This window comes from Phaethon lepturus, unplaced genomic scaffold (assembly GCF_000687285.1).
Source record: "Phaethon lepturus isolate BGI_N335 unplaced genomic scaffold, ASM68728v1 scaffold22000, whole genome shotgun sequence".
Classification (NCBI taxonomy): Eukaryota; Metazoa; Chordata; class Aves; order Phaethontiformes; family Phaethontidae; genus Phaethon; species Phaethon lepturus.
In genome coordinates, this window is record NW_010510067.1 from 943 (window position 1) to 13018 (window position 12076).

The 12076-nt window shown below is 49.5% G+C and overlaps 1 protein-coding gene across 1 annotated transcript; it reads left to right on the top strand.

The window, feature by feature from the left end:
* Positions 1-267: 267 nt before the first annotated feature.
* Positions 268-10866, top strand: ADAR (adenosine deaminase, RNA-specific). Its single transcript, XM_010295891.1, has 14 exons — positions 268-1718; positions 3090-3276; positions 3358-3515; positions 3915-4056; positions 4245-4462; positions 4706-4861; positions 5873-6051; positions 6652-6745; positions 8153-8281; positions 8386-8519; positions 9015-9197; positions 9707-9819; positions 10187-10314; positions 10626-10866. The coding sequence occupies exons 1-14, from the start codon at positions 268-270 to the stop codon at positions 10864-10866; spliced, it is 3513 nt and encodes a 1170-aa protein (XP_010294193.1).
* Positions 10867-12076: the final 1210 nt, after the last annotated feature.

Below are 12076 nucleotides of genomic sequence, written 5' to 3' on the forward strand. Positions count from 1 at the left end.
GGTTAACTTTGCCTGTGATTCCTGTCTGCTGGGTTCTGTGCTGGGCAGACGCAGAGTTTGCTATTTGTGTTTGCATTAATAATTTTGACTCAGTAGAAAATAAGGAAAAGATGCTTGAAGTGCCTCAGTAGCAGGGAAGCTGTTTAAACTGCATTTCTGGAATAGGTTCTGAACTGTGTTTTTTTTCTTCCTAGCAGGACGGCAGAGTGAATCGCAGCTTCTGGCACGCAAGTGGCCCAATTCAGATGTGTGTTCCAGCAGTGCGCTATGAACAGAGGCGCTGGTCGAGGCAGAGGCTCATATCTTACCTGGTCAAGACATAAGTGCCCCAACACTAATCAAGGGTTTTTTAACCGCTCTCATACCCCACGAGAAACTAATCGGGAAATCTTTTTACACCAGCAGTTCCTAGCAGAGCGGGACACTGAAGTCTGTTTGCTTCAGGGACAGGGATCACACGACGAATCACACATCAGAGGCACACGAGCTGCGGCGCCAGCTCCTGCAAAGACATGGCAACCCAGCTGCAGCAGAGCAGGATGGCATAGATTCTCCAGCAAGCATCTGAGGGTAGAAACTTCGCCACGTTGTTGCCCTCCTCAGTACCATTGTCAGGAGGACTTGGAGAGAGATTCTGATGCCATCAGGCTGAATTTCCAGAGACTGTCTCTTGCTGGACAAGACCGTGAACAAGAAATTCTGACAATTTTCAGGCAGCTTGGGAAGGGGAAGACTTGTACAGTTCATGATCTTGCACGTAAACTTAAAACTCAAAAGAAAGAGGTCAACCGTGTTTTGTATAAACTCTTCAGAGAAGGCAAGTTGCACAAAGGTGGAGAGACGCCGCCACTGTGGAGGACTGCCAGCCCAAGCGCAGGGAGAGAAAGAAGCCCCGCAGACAACAGTGGTAGTCGCACAGATCCAGTTTGCGAGAGCAGAGGAGGAGGGAGGAGCGTGGCTGGCTCAGGAGACGCCAATCCCATGATGGCTGAGACAAAGGACAAAATCTGCAACTACTTGTTCAGCGTGGCAGAAACAACGGCACTCAACCTTGCTAAAAACATTGGGTTTTCGAAGGCCAAGGATGTTAATGCCTTTCTTAGCGCTCTGGAAAAGCTGGGAGATGTCCACAAGCAGAACACAAGCCCCCCACGGTGGTCCCTTACAGACAGGAAACGTGAGCGGATGCAGATGAGGCTGAGGGCCAGCGCAGTAGCACAGAGAGCAGATCTCATACCTGAGTCAGGTTTTCCACCTTCTTCTGTCCCTCCATGTGCCCAGGAAGTGACTGTAGCTTCACCAGCATTGACAACATCAGAAGAAGAAAGTATAGGAAATGGACAGCAGCCTTTGGGGCAAACTGATCAGAGCGATGCCAGTGACACGGAAGCAGCCTTGTCTGAGGACACTAAGCCCGAATTCTCCAGTTTGAGTAATTATGATAACTCTGAAAACAGCAAGTGGGCCACAGATGATATCCCAGATAATCTGAACACTATCAACAAGCAGTCCTACGAGTCAGAATCCATCATGAATTCCCAGTCTTCCCCCAGTTACGCCACCCAGTTTGAAACTGCTTTCCCATGTACACCCGTAGAGAAACTGATGGCTTGTCAGGAGAAGAACCCAGTGAGTGGCCTTACCGAATATTCCCAGTACACGTACCAGCACTGTGAGTTTGCCATGCTGGAGCAGAGTGGACCCTCTCATGAGCCACGGTAAGAAAATTTCCTACCTTTCCTGAGCAGTCTTTTTGCTTAAAATGATCTGACTTCAACTAGCTTCACCAACTCAACTTTGTCCTGAAGGGCCTGCTCATTAATGTTTACTTCATTTCAGAAGGATTGATTCTAGATTCAGAAGAATACTGGAAGAATCTAGTTGATTCCTTGCATCAGCTTCAAAAAATACCAAAACAAGGCTAAAATTTAACCCCAGGTAGCCCATTTTTTTGGCAACGCTGCACATCATTCTGAGCAGCGAAGGTGGGATTCATCTCTTCAGCTAGGTCCTGCCTGATTAAATCTCTTGGCTTTCAATTTGATTGTATAGGAGGAAACCGGTGTTTCTAAGCTGCCTCTCAAGATGCTGTCACCCTGGAAGTGGCATCAAGGGAGCTCAGAACGAAGTGCTTGGGTGCAGATACCTTGGGTTAGACGAGATGAACCCGCTCTGGGCATTTCTTTGGTGTAGCAGGTCAGAGCGGCCTCTGTGAGCAGAGCTCGTAGCATGAGGCTAGGGTTGCGTAGTCAGTCTCTGGAGACCTGCTTCCCCTTGCTAAATCATGGCTGTTCCTGAGCACCAGCACAAGGGTGAAAAGCACCGTATGTGCCACACTGGAATATGTCAATAGATCCGCTAGACAGGAAAATTGGCCTAATTTCTAAAGATGGAGTACCAGGCTTTTTCTTTTCTTTTTTTCCCTCCTTTTTTTTTTTCTTTTTTTGTAAGGAGGGATCTCAATGGATTCAGCCCCATAACCCCTCTCTAGATCTGGTTTGACCCATTCTTGTTGGAAGCCGGTTTCCTCTGTAGAGGGCTGGAGGACAGAAGAGAAGCCATGTTTGTTAAGGGCTCACAGGGAGGAGAGAGACAGAAACATTAAAGGCAAGAGGTTTACGTGAGGCAGCACCTCTCTGAGATGGGGTGAAGGCACCGGATAGCTAGGGGAAATGCAGCAGGGATGAGTGACCCCGAATGACCAAGTGCAGATGGAACAGCGCAGGCTGCTTTTAAGCTTTCTTCATCCCTGTGCAGGAGACGTAACCAAACTGCTCTTTGTGTACTGCCATTACACGTCTCTGGCGCTTGTGGAACAAGGCAATTCATCCTGTTCCTTCAGAACAAAATCTGGAGCTGCTCCTCTGTTATGAACAGCTCTGGAAACACAATGAAATGAGGCCCAGGTGCAGAGCTGTCAAGGCACCCTTGGTATTTTTGTCTTCTGCACATGGCAGCCTGGGTTTGCTCTCACAGCCAGGAGCTAGCTGTTCCTTCTCACTTGAATTCCAAGAGCAGCCTTACCTGCTTGCTCTGAGAAGACCACACTTTTGCCTCTCAATTTACGTCTTTGGTTTTCTCTTTAAAAGATTTAAGTTCCAGGCAGTGATTAATGGGCGCCGATTCCCACCAGCAGAAGCAGGGAGCAAAAAACTCGCTAAACAGGAGGCAGCAGCTAACGCTATGAAGGTCCTGATGAGTGAAGCAGAGAATGGAAGGCATGGTGGAATTAAATGTGAAGAGCCGTTTCCCTCCGACAACTCTGAACCAGAATTGGTGAGTCTTGTTTTCTTTACTTGTGAGGCTGGTCAAACAGCGTTTAGTCTGAAACTGGTCTCCTGCATCTTCTTGCTGTAGCCTTTGCATGCAGAGCCAGAGCAGTCATCTGCACCAGCTCATCTCAGCCTGCTTCCCGGGAAGCACCCGATCAGCATATTAATGGAGTATGGACAAAAATCAGGGAACACAATTGAATTCCAGCTGCTCTCTCAGGAAGGCCCACCTCATGATCCTAGGTATGGCATATTGTTGTTAGCTTTGGGAGGATAGAATTTCTTTGATATCCTTCCTCTTCAGCACGCTACCCACATTCCTGGACATGTCACTGACCTAACTGAGTGCTTTTCTGATCCGAGGAGTCTGGGCATTGCACCTCCAAGACATCCACCTCCAGAAAGAGACCAAAACCAATGCCCTTTCTCAGAGAAAGGATGCTGTTTCTTCTACCAGACCAGGAACAGGTTCCAGTCCTTTACCCTCCCTGGTAGTGCTCTACTGGGAGTGTTTGGGGCCATTGTGGTAGATTTAAAATGGAGATAACACAGAAGGATTTAACTTGAAGTGGGAGAAGGGGATAATAAACAGATTGAGACACCTGTGCTTAACACTTTTCATGTGCTATAATGTCCTGTCAGGTTCAGCTACTGTGTGAAAATGGGTGACCAAATTTTCCCTGCTGTGGTAGGAAACAGCAAGAAGGGAGCAAAGCAAATGGCAGCAGAAGTTGCTGTGAAGATGCTTTCTGGAGAGTCTGTACCCCATGTCTTGCCTGAACAGGTACAAGGAGCTTCTTTATAAGACCCAAGTGTTTTGGGTTGGGTTCCCCCCTTTATTTCGTATTCCACTGCGTTTCACCGTACAAGGTCATGGGCTGGCTCTGGCAGAGGTGTGCTGAGTGCTCTTGGCCTGCAGTAATACCAGCTGCTCGGTATTTAACAGCCTTCTCCTGTCTAACTCTGCTCTAGCCTGTTGTGAAGCCCCATGGTGACCAGTCCATGCACAGCTGTGGACCATTGATCGCCCCTCCAGATGAATCCAAGGTGGCAAAAGCGAAGGGTGTTGGGGAGCTCATCAAATACCTTAACGTCAATCCTGTCAGTGGCCTGCTGGAATATGCTCGCTCCAATGGGTTTGCCGCAGAGTTCAAACTCATTGACCAGTCAGGACCTCCCCACGACCCCAAGTAAGTGGCTGTCCAGGAGGAAATTTTGCACTGTTGCTGTTTCCAGGATGGAAAAAGGGCAGAGAACACAAAATTCCCGATGCGGTTCAAGATGGCAACAGGCCAAGCTGCTGCCTCTGCTGAGCCTTATGTCCAGATGACAATAAGCTACCTCCAACTCCTCTCTCCAGTGAGAGAATTTAAAAACCAGACTGAAATCCGTAGGTTTCTTGGTTTCTCAGAGATGCGCTGCTGTCTTTATAGGTTTGTCTATCAGGCGAAGGTTGGAGGCCGTTGGTTCCCAGCTGTAACTGCACACAATAAAAAGCAGGGCAAGCAGGAGGCAGCCGATGCAGCACTCAGAGTCCTGATTGGGGAAACAGAGAAGAGTGAGCGCATGGAAGGGATGAACATCGCCGAGGTAAATCTTCTTCCTCCAAAGCTGGGCCTGCTTTTGTAGCCCTGCCTATCCTGTGCCATTCAGTCCAGCAGAAAAAATGCCTTCAAGATCAACTGTGAGATCTTTGTTCTCTGAAGGTGTAGATAAGCTGATGTTTTCCTGAAGTGGGTTAGATGTTTCCTCAGGGCACAGATGTACTCTTCCCTTCTGCTGGCCTCTGCTTTAGGGCTAAATCATCATCAGATTCTTCCACAAACTATTGAAATATGTTCCTGTGGTAGAGCAGGAACATGCTCATTTTTTATTCTGTGATTTTTCCTCCTCCTTCCAAATTCCTTCATGCCGCATTAAAAATTGTGTGTCAGCTCAAAAACCCATGCATCACATAAGAGCAAAGCTGGTTGTGTCAGGATGGCTGTCCCAAACCTGTGCTGCTTTAAATCACACTTAGAGTTTTGTGATCTCTTAAAAGCTGTGTTCCAGGCTGCACAGCTGAGCACAGCAGCTGTGCCTCTAAATAGAAAAGCCATCAGGGAGGATTTGTCAGTCAGCAGTGCTAGAGGAGGCAAGTGCCCATCTGCAATGGGAGTGACTGTGCAGCCTCCTTAGAGGCAGCCAGAGAAGGAATTCCTCCAAAGCCAGTAACAGATTTCCTTGGCTGAGTCTCTGAGAACAGGCAAGATGGGTTTTGTTCCTTTGTGATGGGGATTTCCCCTGGCAATCTCGGGAGGCCATTCCTCAGCCCATGTCACTTGCTGCCAGGAAGACAACTTGCTGCTGTCTCTTAATGATGTGCTCAAAGCAGAACTCAAAGCGTTGGACAGGATTTTCTCAGAAATACCTAAAAACTTCACCCACCCCTTGACACGATACTGTCCATGCACTCAACCCAAAATCGTGCTGCCTGTAACTCAGGTTTTCTGTGTTCCTGCCTTCTGCCTGGATAGCTGTGCTTCAGGTTAGCTACTTCTTGAGCCATTTTGTTCTGTGACCTGTTTGTGATGTCTTAGCAATCCTGGTCTTGTGTCCCCATTCCAGCTCCCCGTGAGTGGCAGTACCCTACATGATCAGATGGCTATGCTGAGCCACCAGCGCTTCAACACCCTCACTGCTCGCATCCAGCACAGTCTGCTTGGGCGGAAGATCCTGGCTGCCATCATCATGCGGAAAGGAAACAAGGGCCTGGGAGTGGTGGTCAGCATCGGAACGGGTATGAACAGCTTCTTCCAGCATAAGCTGAACTCTCACATTCCCGCTAGATTCCCTGTCAGCTACGACTAGGGAATGGCTGTTGCTGTAGGCTTCTTCAGAGAGGGCAAGAAATGTTCCCAGGGCTCGCGTGGTGTCACAAGTGATCTGGTTATAGAGAGAGAACAAAGCGAATGTGCCTGCAGCTATGTGGTTCTTAATCTTTGCTTGCATTGCTACGCGCTAGTCTGTGCATCAGAGCATGGATTCCTCACGTTGTACAGCACAAGATCCCCCAGCTTCTCTTAGCTGCATGTACTTTAGCTCCCTTCCTAGTTGGCTGCCACACTTCCACGCAGAGCGGTGGGCTGAAAAGAGCTCAGGATGGGACACTGCCCTAAACCTGTGGCAATTTGTCTCTGCTGTCCCTAAAGTAGTGTGTGCTTTTTGTCCCTTTATTTTCCTAACTGCTTGGATCAGGATAATGATTTAATAATCAGGGTGCTGCTGCTGCTGCTGCTCAGGAGCCCAAAGAAGTAAAATTTGAAGCAAGATGAACTCCTTTCTGTGAAGCTTTGTGTTGACTTTGACACTTGTGTGTTTTTGTTTTTTTTTTATTCAGGTAATCGTTGCGTGAAAGGAGAAGAGCTGAGCTTGAAGGGGGAGACAGTGAATGACTGTCATGCAGAAATCATTTCTCGAAGAGGCTTTGTGAGGTGAGAGAGGGGGGAAACCTGAAGGAGAGGGGCCTGCCAAGAGGTGCTGACCCATTTTAGAGGGCTGTAGCTGTGATGGTTCCTTGCTGTGTTGAGAGGCTGTGATCCTCTAACGCTACTGTTTACCCGTGTGTTGTTAAATAGAGGGAAGTTATTTCTGATAAGAAGGGGCCATGCCTGAATTGTGCCCAAATTAGTACCGAACTGGAAACTTGCCAAGAGCCCAAGGGCCGCGTCTGATGTAGTTAAAATAAAGCACCCTGCAGAGGCTGCTTGGCCGGCACGCAACACGCTGGTTCAGTCTGAGCACGGCTCTGTCTGAGCCAAGGTGCTGAGGAATCTGCAGGCCAGGTCCCTTTTTGGCCTTTCTGGATCTGGGTGTAGAAGGCTTCAGGAAAACATATTGAATGTGTTTGCATTGATGAGTCAGAAATTGTTTTTCATCGGTTGGAAAGGGTTTTCCCAAGTAAACTGCACAATTGTTCTTTTCTCTTTATAAACATTCTGTGTGGCACCTTCTTTTTTCTTTTTTTTAAATAAAAAAAACAAAGCGACATGAAGTTGGACTAGCCTTGTTAATGTCTGCCCTTTCAGTTATGAACAGCAAAGCTTTTTTAAAGCTTTTGTCTGCTGCCACTCTACTCTGTGCATTCCACAGCACTGGAAGGTGCTGAGGGCCAGTGCCCGGAAAGCTGTAAAGTCCGAGGATTGCCCTCTTGCTTACTGTCTGTCTCAGCTGTTAATGTCATGAGACGGTCATGGCTGCTGGGCTGCTCTGGCACAGCAGAGCCTGTCAGGGACAAGAACAGTGAGCTTTACCTCGCCTTGCAAAATAAGTCTCTGCACAGGCTCTACCTGAGGAGTCCTGTGAAGCTGCAGTTTTTCTTTAGTCCTTGACGCTACGTTGGAGACCTCAGGGTTTTTCCCTGTCCCTAGACAGAAGCAGCTGTAAAATACCCAGTCATTGTAAACAGATCATGGGGTTGTGCTAATAATACCACTTGCATTCAGCTGCCCATGGGGCTGTTTACTCTTAATGCAAACGTGGTGCTGACTAAAGGTGCTGGGTTAACAACCTTGAAGTATTCTTCACACTCAGATCAGATGCACGTAAGCAGCCGCCAGCCAGGCTCCTTTCTCTCCTGCCAGTGCTTCCCTCTGCTCACCAGTCAGAATGCTTATTTTCTGTTTAATGTCCTCTGCATGGCCAGATCTCTGCTTGATTTCATACCTTTTCTGTAGCATCAAATGCTATTCATTGGCTTCCAAGTATTCTCATCCACGGCTCCTGGTCCTCGCTCTCCCATGTAGCAGGAGGCAGGCCCTGCCTGTCCCGGCCATGGGCACTGGTTGGATTGATTGTCTGAAGAGCAAAGCAGCCTTTTGATGTGATGTTTTTATTTTCAGGTTTCTCTATAGTGAGCTGATGAAGTATGACCCATCTAATGCTTCCTCTGCAGAAGAGAGCATTTTTGAGCCAGCAGGAGGGAAGAAGCTCAAAATAAAGAGCAGTGTTACCTTTCACCTCTACGTCAGGTTTGTGCAGGGTTGTGTAGGGTGTGACTGGTGTCAGCAGCACTGTTGCACCCTTGGCTGTTTTCTGAGAGTCACTGCTAACCTGGGGAGTGTTTGTTTTGTAGCACAGCACCTTGTGGAGACGGGGCTCTCTTTGATAAATCCTGCAGTGATCAGGCAAGTGTGGTGGGGCAAGCCCAGCATCAGCCGCTCTTTGAGAACCCCAAACAAGGCAAGCTGCGGACGAAGGTGGAGAATGGTGAGTGTGTTTGCTCCCTGCACAGTAGGTTGGCTCCAGTCCCCGCCTCTGAGCCTTTCTGGAGCTCTGGAGTTTCCTTACGTGTCTCTGCGTGGTGGTGTTGTGGGCTTTGACACATTCAGGAGCAAAAGGAGGTGGGTAAAAGGGATGGGGGCATTAGAGGGAGTCCCTTCTCCTTCCCCAGTCTGCCTGTTGGACTGCCACGCTAGTGAGAGTACAGCTGAAGTTTGCTGCAAAGCTTATATGTCTCTGACCTCCCTTTCAAGCACTATTCCATTCTGCTTCAGCCATGTGAAAAGTGACTTGTTTGTAATAAGTACTGAGTTTCCTTCTTCAAGTGATACTAAAACGTTCCCAGAACCTGGGGACAACCTGACTCTGGAGGTCACTCCATGCCTGTGCATAAAAGATAGCTTCTTGTGCAGTTGCTGATGGGGTTTTGATTTATTGAATATCTGACTCTTTACAGAAAAGCTTTCTTCTCCTCTTGTGCAGGGGAAGGTACCATTCCTGTGGAGTCGAGTGACATTGTGCCCACATGGGACGGGATCCAGCACGGGGAGCGGTTGCGAACCATGTCCTGCAGCGACAAAATCTTACGCTGGAATATACTTGGCTTGCAAGGGGCGTTGCTGTCACACTTCATAGAACCAGTTTATCTCAGCTCCGTTACACTCGGTATGAGTGCCACCGTCCTTTCTGGGCTGGGATGGATGTGCTGCCCTACTCCTTAAAAGTGGGCTGCCTAGACAAGTAACCTCCCTTCCGCAAGTGATGGAAGAGCTTGTTTGTGGAGGCTGTAGGAGTAACAGACTGAAACGTCGTTCTTGGCAGAGCTGTGCTGTTTGGAAGTGCAAAGGGAGTTTATGGATTTTATGCGGTGGGTGGAGTGGGTTTTTCTCCAAGGTTCTTGATTTTTAGAATGCACATGTGATCTAGGAGGATGAGACAAAAATTGCCTGTTTGTGTCTTCGGTGAGAAATGTTGCAGTCTATAAACCTTCGTCTTACTCATCCAGGGTACGCATAGCTGTTGCTGGTCCACATGGCCACGAGCGTTCTGGAGCTTGAGAAGCGCTGCGATTCTCAGCGTTTGGCCTGTCCCAAATGGAGGGGGACATTTGGGGGCCATCCCAAAATGACCCATGCCGTTCCAGTTTCCTAATGCCTTCATGTCTGTCTTCACAGGTTACTTGTACAGTCAGGGTCACTTAACACGTGCGATCTGCTGCCGCGTGGCAAGAGATGGGAACGTGCTGCAGGAAAAGCTCCGGGCTCCATATCACGTTAATCATCCTGAGGTACTGCAGGCTTGTCACCTCTTAGTCTTTCTGTCCCCTCTTCCACCTCCACCCTTGGGTTCGGGCCTCACTCTGCAAGGGGGGTCACTTGGCACAAGCTCTGCAGCCAGGGTCAGGAGCTTAATGGCCAGAAACTTGCCCCCTTGTGTCATCCCACGGTGTCTGGGGGTTACTGGCAGTGACTTGAGCTGGGAAAAAGGAGACCAAGGTCGCTCCCGTAGCCTTCAGCTTAGTAAGAACCTAGTGCTTGGTGCTCTCAGGAGTTTGGGATGAGCTGAACCCCTGCCTGCAGGGGATGGAAGAGGCAATTACCAGCAAGCTCGCGCAGCAGGACCGGTCTTAGGAAATTCTCTTGCGTCTCACGCAGGTTGGGCGAGTCAGCGTGTACGACTCCGCAAGGCAGACGGGCAAGACGAAGGAGTCTTCAGTGAATTGGTGTCTTGCTGATGAAAGCGAAGTTGAAGTCTTGGATGGCACAAAAGGGAAAGTAGATGGGTAAGAAGAGCCTTTCCTGACACTGCTTTTCTGTTTGGGCAAAGGGGAGCAGCTCTGAAGTCACGAGTACACTCTGCACTGTTACGGCACCTTATGTGTGGGGGTGGGTTGGAGAAAGGAATTTCAAACTGATGTAAATGAACGTTCTTGAAGCAAAACGAAACACTTCCTAGCCCAGACCCTGCAACAGAGCCCCGCTGAGCCAAGAGATCTCCCAGGCATCCCGCTGTTGGTTTTTCCCTGTGCCGCCTGCTCCTCTTTGCTCTTCTGAGTGTCATGTCCTTCACTGCAGCCTTTGTCTTCCTTCTCAGACCTAAGCTGGAGGTGTCTCGTGTGTCCAAGAGGAGAATGTTCTCCCTGTTCCAGCAGTTATGTGCAAAGAGCAACTGCAAAGACCTGCAGAACCTCTCGGTGTACTCGGATGCTAAGGAAGCAGCCACAGCGTACCAAGAAGCCAAGCAGTGCTTCTTCAGCACTCTGGAAGAGATGGGCTATGGCAGCTGGATCCGCAAACCTCAAGAGGAAGATAATTTCTCTTTCTCTGATGCATAATGAGATGCCCTGCGTGTGTGGGGCCGTGAGTGTGCACAGGTGTGTGCATGGGTATATGCATCCTTCTCTCACCACCACCTTTTTGAAGTGGAATCAGGAGTGTGCAGCAGTTTCCCCTGTAGGCCTGGCTGCCTTCTCTCTCCGCTCCTGTTACTCCGAGACCCTGGCCTTTGTCTTTTTAAAACATGCATGGAAATTACTGTCTTTTTTTAAGCTAGAACACGCTCGATCCCCATTTTGCTTTTATGTTTTTGTCTCCTCTGTTTTTTTTAAAAGAAGGCACAAGAAACCAGAGGGTTTCTTAAACTGCGAGCTCAAAACCTTTGGGCTGTGGGCTACAGATCCCTCTGGCAGGTTTTGAGGCAAATTTTCTCTTTTGAGGAAGAAAAAAAAAAAAAAGCTGACTGACTAGTTTTATGCGTCGCTGTCGGAAGGTGGCTGGCAATCCGTCTGAGCTGGGACGTGGGACTGATCTCTGCAAGACGCCAGCAGGACCAGCATAACATTCCGTGTTGATAATAAAGAAGAAAATTTCTGTATTACTAGCTGGCTCCGTGCCATGGGTGTGTTAATTCCTGCAGCGTGAAAGGGGGACCCGGGGTGGAGCTGGGAGGGGTTTGGAGAGGAACGGAGATGAGTTGCCATTTGCTACATGATGAATGATCTGTGTAGAGCTGTGGTAGTTGTGAATTAAGCCTCTTGCCTTAAGTAGGGGCTCATCAGGCAGCCTTGAGCCCTCAGAGGGCTTAAGTGTACCCCAAAATTATGGGGATCCTCTGCTGTTGGAGCAGCCCCTTTCCCGAATCACGGCTGGTGCTGGCTTTGCCTGGGATGGGACAGTTAACGCCGGTGAGATCAGACAAAGAGACCACGAAGCATTTACCGTGGAGGCGTAGCCCAAACCAAAGAGGAGAAGGCCTGAGGCTGGGGTAGCCCAGCCCAGGGAGCGGGGCCCTGGCTCCGGCTGCGCCTCGGGCTGGTGCATGTCTCTCCGTGCAGCGGGAAAGGACGCCGGTGGGCACGGATGCGCGTGGCCCAGCAGGTTCAACGCTTGCTGAAAGGCTGTCACGGGCTCACCGTACCCGCCGCCACCGGATGGCACTCGGAGGCTGACTGCGGTGCAGAGCTGCGGTGGGTGGCAACAGCCTCAGCACCCCGTTCTCCCCTCTGCGCAGAGCAGGGCCCCGGTGGCAGCGACGGCACAAGGACA

Coding starts and splice junctions, on each gene's coding strand:
- ADAR (XM_010295891.1), top strand. CDS start 268: ATGAACAGAGGCGCTGGTCGAGGCAGAGGCTCATATCTTACCTGGTCA. Junction 4,463..4,705: donor GGACCTCCCCACGACCCCAA/GTAAGTGGCTGT, acceptor CTGTCTTTATAG/GTTTGTCTATCAGGCGAAGG. Junction 10,315..10,625: donor ACAAAAGGGAAAGTAGATGG/GTAAGAAGAGCC, acceptor CTTCCTTCTCAG/ACCTAAGCTGGAGGTGTCTC.